The 16,590-nt window shown below is 37.5% G+C and overlaps 1 protein-coding gene across 1 annotated transcript in view; it reads right to left on the reverse strand.

The window, feature by feature from the left end:
• Positions 1 to 16,590, reverse strand: part of RANBP3L (RAN binding protein 3 like) — a 48,740-nt gene that overhangs the window by 16,222 nt on the left and 15,928 nt on the right. Inside the window, exons 2-9 of the mRNA XM_055325727.1 lie at positions 11,758 to 11,816; positions 10,204 to 10,243; positions 9,644 to 9,721; positions 8,439 to 8,513; positions 6,028 to 6,099; positions 5,320 to 5,459; positions 2,344 to 2,447; positions 1,113 to 1,197 (exon numbers count right to left, since the gene is read on the reverse strand). Coding sequence (XP_055181702.1) covers positions 1,113 to 1,197; positions 2,344 to 2,447; positions 5,320 to 5,459; positions 6,028 to 6,099; positions 8,439 to 8,513; positions 9,644 to 9,721; positions 10,204 to 10,243; positions 11,758 to 11,816 — 653 coding nt within the window. The remainder of the gene's footprint in view (positions 1 to 1,112; positions 1,198 to 2,343; positions 2,448 to 5,319; positions 5,460 to 6,027; positions 6,100 to 8,438; positions 8,514 to 9,643; positions 9,722 to 10,203; positions 10,244 to 11,757; positions 11,817 to 16,590) is intronic.

Genomic DNA, 16,590 nt, shown 5'->3' on the forward strand with positions numbered 1-16,590 from the left:
TGATACTACTCTTGGAGTTTGAGTTTAGCCTGAGGTGGGTGTAGCATAAAAAAAGTCTTAAAAGGGGTTGATTTGTGAAAGCCCTAAAAAATTTGGAATAAACAGGCCTCACGAGTTGGTCCTTTTGCTATTCCGAGCCTCTGTGCAGTTTTTGAAATCTGTGTAGCCTCTGGATCCTGGATGTGATTAATAGTCCTAATGCAAGCTAGCCACCTTGGCCAATCTCAGCCAAGATTCTGGTCTGGGTGAAAGCCGGAAAGGGTATGAAGATGTGAAAGACCCGAAGAAACCACAGGCACCTCTGCTACACAGCCCTCACTTTGCTGTCTACCTCCAATACAAAATAGGGGTGCTAGTAATACTCGTTAGGGGTTTGCACTTGGAAGTATATTTCCCTAGGCAAGTAAAGTACTATGATTTTCCTCTTAAAGCTTGCAGAAAAAAAAATAGTTATTATAATGTTTTTCACATAAACGCTTGACGGGGAAGGTTGTGGTTAACAAGAAAAAAATGGCAAATGATTTTATTTTAATTTATTTTAATTTTTTTTTTAAATTTATTTATGATAGTCACAGAGAGAGAGAGAGAGAGAGGCAGAGACACAGGCAGAGGGAGAGGCAGGCTCCACGCACCGGGAGCCCGACGTGGGATTCGATCCCAGGTCTCCAGGATCGCTCCCTGGGCCAAAGGCAGGCGCCAAACCGCTGCGCCACCCAGGGATCCCGGCAAATGATTTTAAATGCATCTTGTTACGAAAGATCCTATCAAAAATCTGATATTAAAATATCATTACCAGTTAAGCTCATCTATTGCAAACAATTCTGGGATTCTTTTGGGTACTTTGGGTGTAACACATATCAAAGAACTATTTAACATTTCTCATCAGTAAGAATGTTATAATTATACAATTCCCTTCCTCTGTGGATCCCTGCCTATTATTCTAAGAACTAAAACTTGCTTCCCAGGAGAATTTTTCTGGTTAAAGAAAGAAAATGTGGCTCTGAACTCAGGAGTTAAGGTATGCTCCAATTTAACACTGTTTTAATTAATTTGCCTCCAGAAACTCAAAGTGACAGTTTTCTATATAATAGAAAAAATTTCCAAATTCTTACCAAAACTCTTTCTACCATGTTTTCTCCAAACACGAAATCAGAACTGCAGCTTTTAAAAGAATACTTATCTTCATTTGGTTGACATCTAAGGAAAAGAAATAAACATTTGCTATTTGAAATATATGAATAAAGCCATGTTAGACCTTAGCACATGAAATAATCAGATGATTTAACAAATTGATATATAAAGCATAAAAACATCTGCTAACTCTTGGTCATCTGCAGTTATTGAGAAATGAAGGAAAAATGGAGATAGGTACTCCCAGGGATGATATTGGAAATATTTGACAGCTATGACAACACTAGTTGAGACCGTCCAAACACATGTCATGCCCATCACTGTTCCGGCTGTGTGATCAACCAGGGACTGCCTGGATCTTATCTTCTTTCTTTTCCAGCATAGCCTCTCCAATCTCTCATTTCTACTCTCCCCCTCCCCCAAGTGGCCAATGCTTTTAGCCACAAGAGGGCTCCAGAGCAAAAGCAACATCAATCTTTCTTACAGTTATACTTGACTGTGCTTTTGTTTAATTTGGGTTTTTTCCCCCTGGAACTTTTTTTTTTTAATGTTAAAAGTGTTTTGCATGATGAAAAATTCAAAGACATGCAGCTCTCTATCTGTAGGCTGATGTGCTCTGGGGCCCCCTTGCACCCCCGGTATGCACTGTAGGTAAATGCTATGCAACTACATGGCCCTAATCATGTGAGTCTGGTTATGTCTCTGGCTCATTTTGATCTTCCCTCAGATCAAACATGCCTTCATTGTGATGACATCAGCAAATAATAACTTTTCATTTTGCACAATTACACTGCCTTTTTTTTGTTGTCTAGCCAATGTATGTCCATAAATAATGAATAACACCAGAAACGATTTAAAATGGTGAGGAGGAATGCGAGGGGAGAGAAAGGGGAGAAAGGGGAGAAAGGGGAGGCTAATCTAGCAGCCAGATAATTAATTCCTAACTAAATAAAATTTTAGCTATACGTTTTTGAGATATTCTCACCCAAGTCAACAAAACAATAGAGATAATCCAATATTAATATGACAATCTTTAAGTATTAGAGACATTTTGAAAAGCATTTTAAACTTGTGTCCTTTATAAAATCTCAAACAGAAATCTTAGCAATTTATCTGTGCAGTATCAGAAAGCTATTTTCCATAAATGATTATAATGATAAAAGAAAACAAGAATAAAAGGGTATCCTTTCTGAGTCCCCATCATCAACTTACCCTACTGATGTAGCACCTAAACAATTCTGGTTAGTAGTCAGCTGGACTGAAATTCTGGCACTTGGTAAATTTTCACTTAGCAAACAGGAATTCCCCTCAGAAATCTGAAAGAAAAGAAATCCATCAGAGAGTTCCTTTAAATTCCCTTACTAGAGGAACATCACACAAGGAAACAATGGAGCTAAATGTATTGAAAACTTACTATGTTTAAGTACTTCCCTATGCATTTTATGTACATTATCTCATTTACTCCTCACAACATCTCTAGACAGGTTATATGTCTATTATTCACATTTTATAGTTTACAGATGACTAAATTGACCTAAAGTTAAAGAACTTGGTCAGGCTTGGGCAACCAGGAATAGGGCTGACCTTAGAGCCAGAGTCTGTCTGATATCAGGGAGTATACACTTTGCCATTATATTCAGAAATCCCACCTCCTCCTTTTGTTATTTTTACCTTTTTAGCTTACATGGAATTAATTCTCATTTCTAGCTTAGCAAATACATCCTTCAGGGCTATTTAATCCTGAAAACACCCTAAGAGCTTCACCAGCATGGCCATCAAATGTCAGAGGAAATCCCATTCATCATCTAAAAGTTTTTCACTGGTAACTTAATCAACTGGTTACTCTGTCTGATGTATATATATGTACATTACCTGACTAATGTATAAATGAAGGCATGAGAAAATTTAGAACTTGAAGGAGCCCTATAAATGATCTGATCTAGGGTCTCCAATGTTTTATGAACACCTCCTTTCCCCTAGTAGGGATTTGCAAAAATGTAAAGAATTCATATCTTTCAAGGTAGATGGGGTCTGTTTCCACTTTAATATTATACCAATCAATAAAAATAATTTTGAACATTCTTCCCTTTTTAATAGAATTTGAGACCTGAGAAATATATATAAAGAGAATATATGTTGTTGGTTAGCAACGATCAAAGTGTATGCCCATGACTCAGTCACTCGGATGATTTCTCTCTCAGCCAAAATGGTAGTTTTTACTCATATGTACTAAAGTACTTTTTATTAGGCATATATTGTTTAAATTGTACATAATAAGTGACCATTGATTATTGGCAGAATGAATAAAAATTGCTCTTATTTATATATAAGTCATTAAGGAACATGAGAATAAAAGCTCAATGAAATTCATCTAGAGGTAATTTTCACTAGATCTAGAAATTACATTATTTTGTCAGAATTCTTACATTGCATCTTATATAGCATGCCCTTAAATCTTCAAAGGTCATTATTAGAGAAAATTCAATAACAGGCATATCCAGTTAAGCTGTTCACTAATTAGGAAAAAGTGCTATTCATATGTTTAATACATTGGTTAAAGAAGAAATGCTTATAATTACCTGAATATTTCTCTTATTATCATTTAGAGAGAAAATGCAAGAAAAATATTAACAAATTTTATTTTTCAAATACATAATGCAAGATTTCAATAAGCCATCCCAAAGAAGAAATATTGGTTTACTTTTTATATCATAACATAATAAAAAATTTTTTATTTTTTTAAGATTTTATTTATTTATTCATGAGAGATACAACGAGAGAGAGGCAGAGACATAGGCAGAGGGAGAAGCAGGCTCCCTATGAGGAACCTGATGCAGGACTCGATCCCAGGGTCCCAGGATCACACCCTGAGCTGAAGGCAGATGCTCAACCGCTGAGCCACCCAGGCGTCCCCATAATAAAAATTTTAATCTATAATTTATAGTACATTCTGTTCCAAAATTATATGCAATATAGTATTTTAAAAATTAGTCGACATATCACACTTTCTCTTACATACCTTAACACAAATGAAACATGTCTCACTACTTAAATGGATAAAAGAATTTGTGTGATATGATTACGATTATTAGGTTATATTTAAATGAAAACTTTTAATAATCTACTGATTTGAAATTTAAAACATGTTTTACTTAAAAATCATACCATATGCCATGCAAAAATGATGAAATGATTTTTATAATTCACAATGGGTCGCATGAGATCAGTTCTTACAAAGGAAATTGTTTGGAATTATAAAAATGTTGCCAATGCCAAATACTGACCAAGTTCAACTCTCTCACTTCACTGATAAAAAGAGAAGATTGGGTGTTTTGTCCTAGAACATAAACATAGTTGGATAGGAGCAGAGGTTGGATTAGTATGGATCTTTTTTCATTGCATGAATGAAATGACTGGTATTTTTCATTTCCATTTGTCACTGTCTCTATTTTCAGTATGGAAAAACAAAACAGGTGACCAACCCTCAACAGTTCACCTGGAAACAAATGAAGGGTGGAATTATTCTGAAAATCTTGGGTGCCATTCCTCTCAAGTACTGCCTTTTGGAAGACACAGCAACAGAATATCCCCAAACACATATCTGTGTGGCTAGATAGGCCCACAATGAGAGATTCAGCTATCTACAACAATTGGAAGGGAGAATTCTTTGTCTTCAGAAGTTTCCCTAGCCCTCCCAAATCCCTACCCTATGCAGGTAGGTCCCTGCTCCCATTATCCACGAAGATGGGTCTAGATAGATCCCTGGTGTGACCTGAATTGGCAAAGCACACAAGGATGTTGACCAGCTGGGGATGCAGAAAACCCTTGTTCCTTTTTTGACTTCTGGCTCCTGCTCCTGGCCACCTCTCTGCTCCTCCTATTCTCTTGTGAGGTCAGTACACTGGAACAAGACCCCAGAGGTTTCCACCACAAGGGACTCCTCTTTACAGCTTAGAAGACACCACAAAACTACTTCCCAGGAACAACTCTGCAATTTGTTTAATTAAACAATTGTTTAATTAAACATTTTTAATAAGGTTACCAAGGACTGTTTGCCATCTATAGATGGGGTGTTTCTCCAGCCTGGCAGCTGCTTCAGCAACAGAACAAAAGTCAGGCAGCCCATAACAATCTACCAAATGAAAGATGGAGAATTGATATCGGTCCCACTCCAGGAGGTTTTCTTACCTTATTTTTTGTTTTTTCTATGGTCTTGCAGGCTTCCAGGGAATTGTGTCCAAATGTTTTTCTCATTTTTTCACACCTTTGAGCTTGAGGTGGCTGCAAAATAGCAGGTCTTAGAACATGTTCAGAATGTTTCACAGGACCTTAAAGGAACAGAATTAAAGGGTCAATGTCTTTAGTGAAATACTTTTTCCTCCGTGTTTTTTATAGATTATTTATTTATTTATTTATTTATTTATTTATTTATTTATTTAAGAGAGAGAGAGAGAGCACATGCCAAGGGGAGAGGCAGAGGGAGAGAGAGAAGCAGACTGCCTGCTGAGCAGGAAGCCTGACATGGGGCTCCATCCCAGGACCCTGGGATCATGACCTAAGCCAAAGGTAGATGCTTAACAGACTGAGCCAGTCAGGCACCCCATTCTTCTTCCATATTTTTGGCTAATTTAATATTTACTTTCTAAAGTCATCATTAGACGAGGGATTAATGTTAACTGCTCAATGTCAAAATAGCCAGTGAATCACTTAGTGCTTACTTCTGACCTATCTTTTACCCAATAAATATTCATTTTGGCCATGGGACTTGGCTTACCAAATATGTTTTTTCATGTTTTGTCACTTGGACCTACATACCCCAACACACACACACACAACAAAGTAAAATATAAGTGGTAAAATGTAAAATTTCAGAGGTTCTTGTAATAAACTACATACCTTGTTCTGTACTGTTCATGTCAGCATTCCTTTGCACAAGAGATGATGTCATAAAAACATTGTTTTTCTTCACTGTAAGAAAAAATATTTTAACACATTTAAATCTAAGTGTTGGTTTCTATAGGATTTGGGTTTTAAGAATCCTTGTACTAAACTCACCAGTAGATGTCGCTGTTGGCACTAATAACTGTAGGTAGTGCGCAGAGAAAGCAGGTCCGCTAAAAATGGGTGATGGCAATGAGTTTTGCCACATAGTTCTGTTTACTTTCAGAAATATAAGTGAAAATTGGTCCACTAATGGAATAGGCAGTCTCCTTTAGAATCATGAAAATGAGTACCGACTACAAAATCTGGTGGTAGTGAAGCCTCTGGGTGCATTAATACGTATTATATATATATATATATATATATATATATATATATATATATATATATATATAATGGGGCCATATATATATGGATTTGCGTATTTCATATTTATATATATAAATTGCGTATTTCACATATATATATATAAATATATATATATGGATTTGCTAATGGTTTCATAACATTTTATAAAAAATACATAAAAATATATATATATTTTTTGTCCCTCTCCTCTCTAGAGAGATGACTGTCACGCTAGGTGATTTTTCTATGAAATGTGTTGGTGGCGAAAGACTATGGTAGTGGCTGCAAGTATAGGATTACTATCCATTTCAAAGAGATTACCTACCTCTTGGTTGCAAATGGCAGAAACACCAACCTTGGAGCATTTGATTAATGGAAATGAGAAGAGAATAAAAATTGCTTCTTCCGAGTATTAAAACATTATAAATGCTGGGCATAGAATTGCTTCTCTAATTCAAAGTTCAATTAAATGGTTTATGATCTTTATGATTAAAAACCGGCAACAAATGGGGCTTATAAAATGGTGCCATTTTCTCCTTTCCAGTACCACCAACATTCTGCACAACATAAAATGGAATGGTACTTACTGATGTCAGTGTATGTCTAATTTAAAATAATAATGAATCGAAGCAGTTATTCAGATAACTTAGAGCCATCCCTTCACTTTATGCACAAATACAATAAAACAAATTCTCTAGGATTAGGACCCCTATTCCTCTTAATGTCTACAACTTGTTAGTCAGGCTTAAATGGGGCCTATTGAACTTGAAAATATTTCTTCTGTATCTGAAAAGTATACATGGTACTCAGTCATATTTGGAATTATTAATAAGAATATAAATTCATTAGTTTGAAAACCCTGTGGCTCCCGGGTAGAGAGGGATCAGTTAAAAGGAAGTGAATAGTTTTTTTTTTTTTTTTTTAATTTCTTAGTGGCAAGCTTCACATGGAAAAGGCAGCTGGTTGTTCATTAGAAACAAGAACAAAAAGAATGTAAATTTTAATTATTTAAAAAAGATTTTATTTATGTATTCATGAGAGACAGAGTGAGAGGCAGAGACACAGGCAGAGGGAGAAGCAGGTTCCCCGCGGAGAGCAGGATGGGGAACTCGATCCCAGGACCCCAGGATCACGAGCTGAGCTGAAAGCAGATGCTCAACCACTGAGCCACCTAGTCACTCTATAAATTGTAATTTTAATATAATGTTCCAACCATTTCAAATATTTTATAACGATAAAATATTTATTTAGCAAAGCACTACAAATTTCAAATAAAAAGAAGTAATGTTTTAATTAGTGAAAAGTTTAAGAGGAATCATATTCTAAAAAAATAAATAAAAATAAAAGGAATCACATTTTAAACTTTAGATACATTCACCTAAAGCATAAACTTTAGAATAAGAATTTAAAACATAGCTATATATTTTGAGTACTCTATGTATATATGTGTATATATATATATATTTAAGGATTTAAATATATATATATTTAAGGATTTAATTACTTGAGAGAGAGAGTGAGTGAGAGAAAGCATGAGCAGGGGGAGGGGCAGAGGGAGAAGCAAGCTCCCCACTGAGCAGGGAGCCCAATGCTGGCTCGATCCCAGGACCCTGGGATCATGACCTGAGCTGAAGGCAGACACTTAACTGACTGAGCCACTTGGGTACCCTTGAGTACTATATATATTATAAACTGTACAGATGAACAATAATAAGTAAAATAAAGCAAGTTATTTTATAAAGCTGCCTTATATAACATATTACTATCATAAACATGAATTCCTTAAAAACATCATCAAGTTCAAAATTTCTACCAAAAATAAACAAATACACTGCTTGGATTTGTGGAGTTGGAATTCATAAGGGATTCTTCTAATCATACTTTGCAAAGGCTTCTATTTTATTTGCCACTACAATGCCAGCATTTTATAGTAGCTGAGTAGGAAAGCTCAACATTCGTGAGAATGGATTTTGAAAAGTCAGAGTGTCAAGCTCAAAGTTCTAGAAGCTGTTTATTACCTGGCCCAGAAGGGGGGAAGGTCAGGAGGTTGGTGAAGGATGATGATCTCATTCGATTCTGGGACAAGCTTGATGCTAGAAGCAAATTGCAAACTGAAGTCAGTGAGGAAGTGGGTTTTTGTGTTTCTTTTGATTTGGACTTTTGCTGTTTCAGGAAGATTTCTGTATCACTGATTTAGAAAACGTTTTGTATTGTTATCAATAGAAATAAAATGTGCCTATGGTGGGAATTATAAATTAATTTCTATTTGATTCAATAAATATAGGAGTGATCACCATGTGTAAGACACTCTATCATGTATGAAGACGACCTCAAGGAAGTCACATGGAAGAGACAGACATACACAGAGACAGCTGTATTACAAGGCAGAAGGCAATGTGGTCATTTCTTTCTTTTCTTTTTTTTTTTAATGCGGTCATTTCTAAAAGGAATCACGGAGTACTTTGAGTGTAGGAGAGAGGCAAACTAAGTTACTGATTTACTCAGAATACAGTATGTGCTGAAGTTCCTAAAGGGTTCTTTTCAAGGCAGACATCTATTTAAGTAGATGGATACTCAGGGAGAAATGACAGTTTCCCCTAATTACAAAGCTAATACATACTTAATGCAGATACTTTGGAAGCACAACAAAATGCAGAGTGGGTGGGAAACCCCAAATCACCTGCACTCCCATTACCTAAGATAACCATTGCTGACATTATGGCTTCTGTCCTTTCAATCTTTCATCCAATGTTGATAAATTGAATTTCTATTTAGTTATTTGTATTTTTTAAGGATTTGTTATTTATTTGAGAGTGAAAGTGAGTGAGAGAGAGAGAACGAGAGAGGGAGCACATGAGCCGGGAGAGGGGCAGAAGGAGAGGGAGAAGCTGACTCCCCACTGAGCAACTGAGCAGGGAATCAGACTCAGGGACGGGGGGGGGGGGGGGGGGGGGGGGGGGGACGGGGGGGGGACGGGGGGGGCGGGGGGGGGTCATGATCTGAGCCAAAGGCAGAGGCTCAACTAACTAAGCCACCCAGGTGCCCCTGATAAATTGAATTTTTAAAGTGACTTGCTATACAATCCATTTTATAGACTGCTCTTTTCACGCAATAATTTATTATAAACGCGGGCTTAAACGTTTTCCATTTGAAAAGTCTCTCAGTGCTTTCACACTCAGAGAAAACAGAACGGTGAACAGACAACACTCAGGACTATACCTACCTCCTGGGGACTGAGGATGTGTAGTGTGCAAAGTAAAAGATGAAGACCTTACGCGCTTTCTCAGAAAACCATTGCATTCTGCAAGAAATTCAACATGATGAGTAAAACTGCTGACAATGACAAGCTATCCTCAACCAAAGGATAAACAGAATTACCTTTTGCCTGCATAGATCATCATCTGATAACTCGTTAACTCCCAAAGGCCAAGTTTAAATGCCGGGCTTAATAGCTTGGTGGCCAAAGAGCTACAGGCACACCAGCCTCATAAGAAACAATGAGAAACAAGTGACTTCAGCAAGAAACTGCATGTGAATTTTGAGATGGTAAAGAGACTGTTTGGTGGGTTGAGACACAGGGCAAGGGAGAGATGAGGGCCTTCAGCGTCACTAACGTCAGTGCTCTGGGGACCGGTGTGTCATCTCTCAAAACAAGAGCCAATTTGGTGTTTAAACATGAGAAAAACCATGAAGTTTTACATCTTGCCACATGCCCAAATATTTGTGCCTGTGTATTTTCCTTGTAGGAAGTTGGGTTTGGAAATCCCAGAGGTAAGTCCTTACCATGTTCTGATGCTTCATAGGTGGAGTCCTCTGCAGGTCTCTGGAAGGAAACAAAGCTGCCAGTGAGAGCTGAGTGTTTGCTGTTTTTACAACAGAATTCCACCCTGTGGCTCCATCAGAGATTTCTCAAAAGCCAGGTCTGCTCAGCTAGGCCAGGGCAAAGCCTCTCACCCTTACTCCTTCACTCGCTAGGCACATATTCAAGACAAAGCAAAGCCTCAGTAGAGCGGTTTTGTATTTCAGGGACTGTAGAATGCCTTGTCAGAAATTGTTTAAAAGGAAGATTTGGTGTCCATCGAAAGATGAATGGATAAAGAAGATGTGGTCTATGTATACAATGGAATATTCCTCAGCCATTAGAAATGACAAATACCCACCATTTGTTTCAATGTGGATGGAACTGGAGGGTATTATGCTGAGTGAAATAAGTCAATCGGAGAAGGACAAACATTATATGGTCTCATTCATTTGGGGAATATAAAAAATAGTGAAAGGGAATAAAGGGGAAAGGAGAAAAAATGAGTGGGAAATATCAGAAAGGGAGACAGAACAGGAGAGACTCCTAACTCTGGGAAACAAACAAGGGGTGGTAGAAAGGGAGGTGGGCAGGGGGTGGGGGTGTCTGGGTGACGGGCACTAAGGGGGGCACTTGATGGGATGAGTACTGGGTGTTATGCTATATGTTGGCAAATTGAACACCAATAAAAAAAAAAAAGAAATTGTTTAAAAGGAAGATTTGGAAACACCAGCTCTCAAGATCTGGAGCTGTTGGTCTGGGAATGGACTTTTCTCTGACTGGGGCTTGGGGGTTGAGCTTTTCTTTAGTCAGTTTTGTGGGTAGGAGGGTAAATGACTTGCATAAGCAGGACCAAATAACAGGAAAATACCAATCAAGCTAAAGTGGAAAGCTACTAATCTTATCATTGGTCTTTCATAGCTGGTGGTTTTAGTGTGATGCAGGTAGGGTCCTTCAGATCCTTTTTCTTTTTTTTTTTTTTAATTTTTATGTCTTGTATACACATTTAGTTTTATTGTAAGAAAGTAACTTGTACACTTTTCACGTTTAAAACTGAGCATCATCTTTCCTTTCTAGCAAAACAAAAATAAAATTTAAAAATCAACAGGAACAAAATTATAATAGAGAATGTCAATTCCAAATAAGATCTGACAGGTTCACTTTTAAGTCAAGCATCCCAGTTTAGGACTTTACACCCAGTTGTAAGCTAGGTCAGTGGTGGAGACCCATGTGGAGTCTCTGCCCTGCTAACCTCTTTCAGTCCCACCCTTTTCCAAGTCACTAAAAAACCCTATAATTTTGGTAAAGATGACGTGTTATTCATAGCTTCAACACAAGGCAGGCCTCTGGCCTCCCATTTTGGCCAAATTGCTACCAGTAAAAACCCACTATATAAATATTCTAGAGGCACAACTCAGCTAAGTGAAGAGCAAGTGGATAAACTAAGGCAATCGTATATCATTTAGCCTCACTAGCTTCTTGAAACAATTTTCTTTGCCAAAGTGAAAATCAAACAAAGAAAATTAGCTCGAGCTTACCTTAAAAGTTTGTTCTCTCTTTGCAAAAACAAATATTGGTTGAGCAATGATAGATTTTTCTGTACAAGGAAAAGAATAGGGAGAAAGTCAAACTACATTCGGACGTTTCTAACACCAACTAAAAATATTAGAAGTTTTTTGTTTGTTTGTTTCACTTTGTATTTTTCCCTGCCTTTGGGTAAAATCCAAACTGTTTTTACATGGACACTATAACTTCTGTATTTACAAATTATTTTAGCAGTTAATTACAGAAATAAGGACTTGGGGAAAGTGATAATAATGTGTTTCCATAAGCAGTGAGATCATCCCATTAAAACAACACACTTTAAGTGTTTAAGGAAAACAAAGTATAATTATCTTCATTTACAATATCATTAGGACATAGTGATTAACATCTTTGCTTTTAGAATGAAAAATTGCAAGGGGTGAAAAATCTCATCTAAGAATAGTTCTTCTTCTTGAGTTGGATCTCAAGGTAAGAATGGTAGAGATGTATTGCATTCTATCCTCAGATTGTTCCAGTAATAATCCATATTTCCTTCATTAGAGCAGTCATATACTAAGCCATATTTTCAATATTTAGACTGAGAATCAGTCTTTTGTCGTCAGCCCTGCTGACCTCATGAATCTTTTATATTTTCCTCTCTTAGGTAAAACAACAGAGAGAAGCTCATTTACTCTAGGGTATAAATGAGTGATAACAGTTTAGCCACTCCAGAATTCTTAGGGAAGATGACATGTTTGTTAAAAGCTTGGGCCCTGGAGTTAGTTAGGCATGTGTAGCACTAATATTTGGGGAAATAATAGGTTTGTAACTTTAGTTTCCTCATCTGAAAACAAAATGAAAATTATAACAGTACTTACCTCACAGAGTTTATGTACGATTAAATGGATTTTTAGATATAATTTTTTATATTTTTACAAGACCAGAGAGAGGGAGAGAGAGAGAGATAGAAAAAAAGAGAGAGAGAGAAAAAGCTTTAAAGAAAGGATATTAAATAATGTGGCATGCCACCAATCTCCATTCCAAAAATCTTAGCTGACATTGCCAATTTATGACAACATTTTCTTTCTTTCTTTTTAAAATTGAAGTATAAATGACAACACTTTCTTAATGAGCCCAAATATGATCACATAAGTCTCCCCATAATAGATTTCCAGCAGCCATTACCAATATATTGTCCTGGCACACAAGCCGAGGTATTTGCCATCCCTGGGCTGAATAATTAAAACTCTCACAGAGGAGTTTCAAGGAACTAGCAGACAATTACATTTTTTTAATATGCCAGGAAGAGGTTCTCCAGTTCCCCATTATCTAATCCCATAAGAGAGTATTGAATCTCTGCCACACCATCCTTGCCATGCTCCTGGACCCTGTGAGCTTGGGTACATTCTTTCAGTCCAGTGAGATAAACTGCTCACTTTTTCATGCAAGTGCTTACCACATAGTCTGCCCTTGGAACCAAGTGAGCCCCAGCAGAAAATGCTCAAGAACACATCAGCATTCCCATCCATATTAATTTTTTTTAATTTATTTATGATAGTCATACAGAGGGATAGAGAGAGGCAGAGACAAGGCAGAGACATAGGCAGAGGGAGAAGCAGGCTCCATGCACCGGGAGCCCGACGTGGGATTCGATCCCAGGTCTCCAGAATCATGCCCTGGGCCAAAGGCAGGCGCCAAATTGCTGCGCCACCCAGGGATCCCCCCATCCATATTAAACTATAATTCAACTCTTTGTTGCTTCCCTAACAAACTCCTCTTCCACCAACTACATTAGATTTAAGAAAAGAGAAATCTAGTGACTTTGAAAGAAAATAGTCTTCATGGATGTTCAGAGGATACATATGAATTAGAATTATAAATTTGCTCTTCTAAACTGGATTTAGGATAGTTCTGGCTAAAACAGCATGATGAGGTCTAATCTGTGACAAAGGACATGTTGACTTTCTTTCCCTTGATCAAAACATTCAGCTAAACACAGGCAAAAACAATCTTCCATGCGGCGTTAAGGAAGAAACCACAAACGGTTACTTGCAGCTTGGAGGATATATGGTAAAGTAAGTACATCACTTTTATTCATTAATTCAATGAAAACTTATTGAGCATCTTTTTTGTGCCAGCCACTGTGCTAGGATATAGGTATACATTGTCTGATTAAAGGCATATTAGCCTCAGCACAGTCACCTTCTCTTGCCCACCGACATTGTCCGACACATTGGTTGGAAAACAGAGACTTTCCATACCTCCTCCTCCCTCTGAGTTCTCTCCCCTTCTCCCAAGCAACTCTTTTGGCTCCAAAGACAATGCCGAAAGCAAGCATTTATCAAGCCACCGGGTCTGTAACAATTTTCTTACTTGACCCAGTAGGAAAATTTCGAAATAAAAGCAAGGTTCTTAGGATTTTATATTTTTTAACTTATCCTTTTCTTTGTTGGAAAATTGAATTTAAATAAAATATTTAAAAACTTTTAAAAAAAGAAAAATAAATTTTTCCTCTTTTCTTTCTCATATATTCATTAATCAATCCATTTATTCAAAAAAGGTTTACTGAGGGTTGACTATGTTCAAGACACCTTGCAAGTCAAGAGAGAGAAGACAGGTGGTACAAGATGAGGCCGAAGGTGAGTGAATATAAACTTCTTTTTTTTTTCTCCTATTTTAATATGTATCATAATTTCCCCCAATTTTAGGTAGGTTATAAGGCCTTGTCCCTACCCTTTATTTCCATATGTTTAATTGACAGTCTCTGACAAACCTATTTCGTCTAGGCAAGTAACTAGAGGATTTTCTCAAGGAATCATCTCAGAGAAGGAGGTTCAAAAGGATCTAGAGAGCCAAAAGCAGATCCAGAAGAGGAGGAAGGCACTTGACGTGGAGTACCATTGACTCAGAGTCCCCATAGGAGTGGGGGCAGGTATCGCCAGGGTCCCCAAGTCTCTGCTATACAGTTTCTCCCATGTAGAGTCCCGCAGACTGTCTCTTGCTGCATTGCTGGTTTAGGGAAGGTGAAAACTGAGTCGTCCACGCTGGATAGAACCAGGCTACTCTGGGTAGAGCCAGAAAGGTTATAGAAACACTCTTGGCAGGAAAGAGAGTGGCAACAACCCCCCCTGCAGAGGGGCAGGCGCTGCCAAATGGGTCACCTCTTAATTGCTACCAGGACTGGAATTATCCACTTGGACCGCAGCCCTGGCAGGACTTGCATTTTCCTCTGCCTTTCTTCCTGGACCTATCCACATGTTTGCCACATCCTCCTCTCTAATTTCTTCTTGTGCACTGTCTTATCCCAGGCTCCAACGCAGTTCTTTATGCCCCTATCTATCCTCTTTAACTTGTGTCCGGCTCTCTGACTGGTCAAAGCATGGATTTTGGAGCTCTGATATCGAACAGTCCTAGAGCTGATTTTTTTTAATTACTCTAAGCCTCAGCTATTTCTTCTGTCTCTGTATATATTTTTAAAAGTTTGTCATGAGGATTGAAGTCACGTATGCAGATGCGAGCACCTAGTACACCTTCCTCTTCAAACCTGTTTGGAACAGAGCAGAACTTCTGTCTGTCTATCTATCTATCTCTCCATCCATTCTCCATATATGCACACATCTCTCTATACATCTAGATATTTACAGCATATTCTATATCATCTATCTATCTATCTATACATAAACATATAGCACTAGATCAGACGACAGGTTGCACGGAAGACATTCACTAAAAGTAAGATTCCCTGCCCTCCTCCTCTCCAATCCATTGGTATAGGCAGGTTTCAGTGACTCTTGTTAGTTTGGGGGAAACGTCTCATTGTTCCTCAAAGGTCTTTCTTTTTCCTTTCACTCATTACCTTATTCTTACTGCTACTATTCTCAGTTTTCCTCATTGAGCTCTTATATCTCTTCTTCTTTTAATAGGAACAAGTTTCTGAATTCAGGCTGTGGCCCCTACATAGTTTTAGAGATTGTTGGTCCTCAAAGTGTGGTCCCGATAGTAGTCCTATAGACTACTTCGGGCTTCTGTCACCCGAGACCAAACTTAGGAAGATGGCAGTGGAGGCTCAAGGAGTCAGTGACTAAACCTCTAGGTATTCGGAATAACCTGACAATTTGTGAGAGAATGGTTACTATTCAAACCACATACTATGATTATTATGATTCAATGTAAGGTGAAGTCAAGGGCTGTGCTGAGGACTTAAAAAGAAATCCCTGTAGTAAGGATATTAAAATATTGACATTGATATTGAAATCATTCAAATATTTTGCTTGAAGCAATTATGATTTTCCTCTCTGATGCAAAAGTTTGTTTGCTGCTTTGATGTATCTGATTTCTGACCTTTTTTTCTTGAAAAGTGCTTTTAGAAAATGTCTCTGCTTGAGATTATTAAATGTTAATTTCTGCCAGGCAAAAAATTAGGCCGGAAGCATAAACTACATCAAAAACTTTGTCATGGTAGTAAGATTCTTCAGCAAAAATCCGAAACATCCGAAGTTTCAAATCTAAAAATGAGGTCTTCTGTAGAAAATAACAGGCAAATCATAGGAAGTGACCCTAATCTCTGTATGAGACCCCAGAAGGAGGAGACACAGAGGATCTGAATAATCTTGATTTTTTTTGAAAAACAACTCAACCTCATATTAAAATATTCCAAGACAGTTTTATAAGGGCATGTTGCAACCCCAGAACATAAAGTGATCTGTGCCAATTTACAACGGAAGCACAAGCATGAGACATTCTGTAACTTATTTCCAGCCATACACAGAGGAGTTCTATAAAAATGTAAAAGGAATGAAATAAACAACAAATTACCCACCAATATATACAGATGTATGTCTTTACAG

Source organism: Nyctereutes procyonoides, unplaced genomic scaffold, assembly GCF_905146905.1.
Source record: "Nyctereutes procyonoides isolate TBG_1078 unplaced genomic scaffold, NYPRO_anot_genome, whole genome shotgun sequence".
NCBI lineage: Eukaryota > Metazoa > Chordata > Mammalia > Carnivora > Canidae > Nyctereutes > Nyctereutes procyonoides.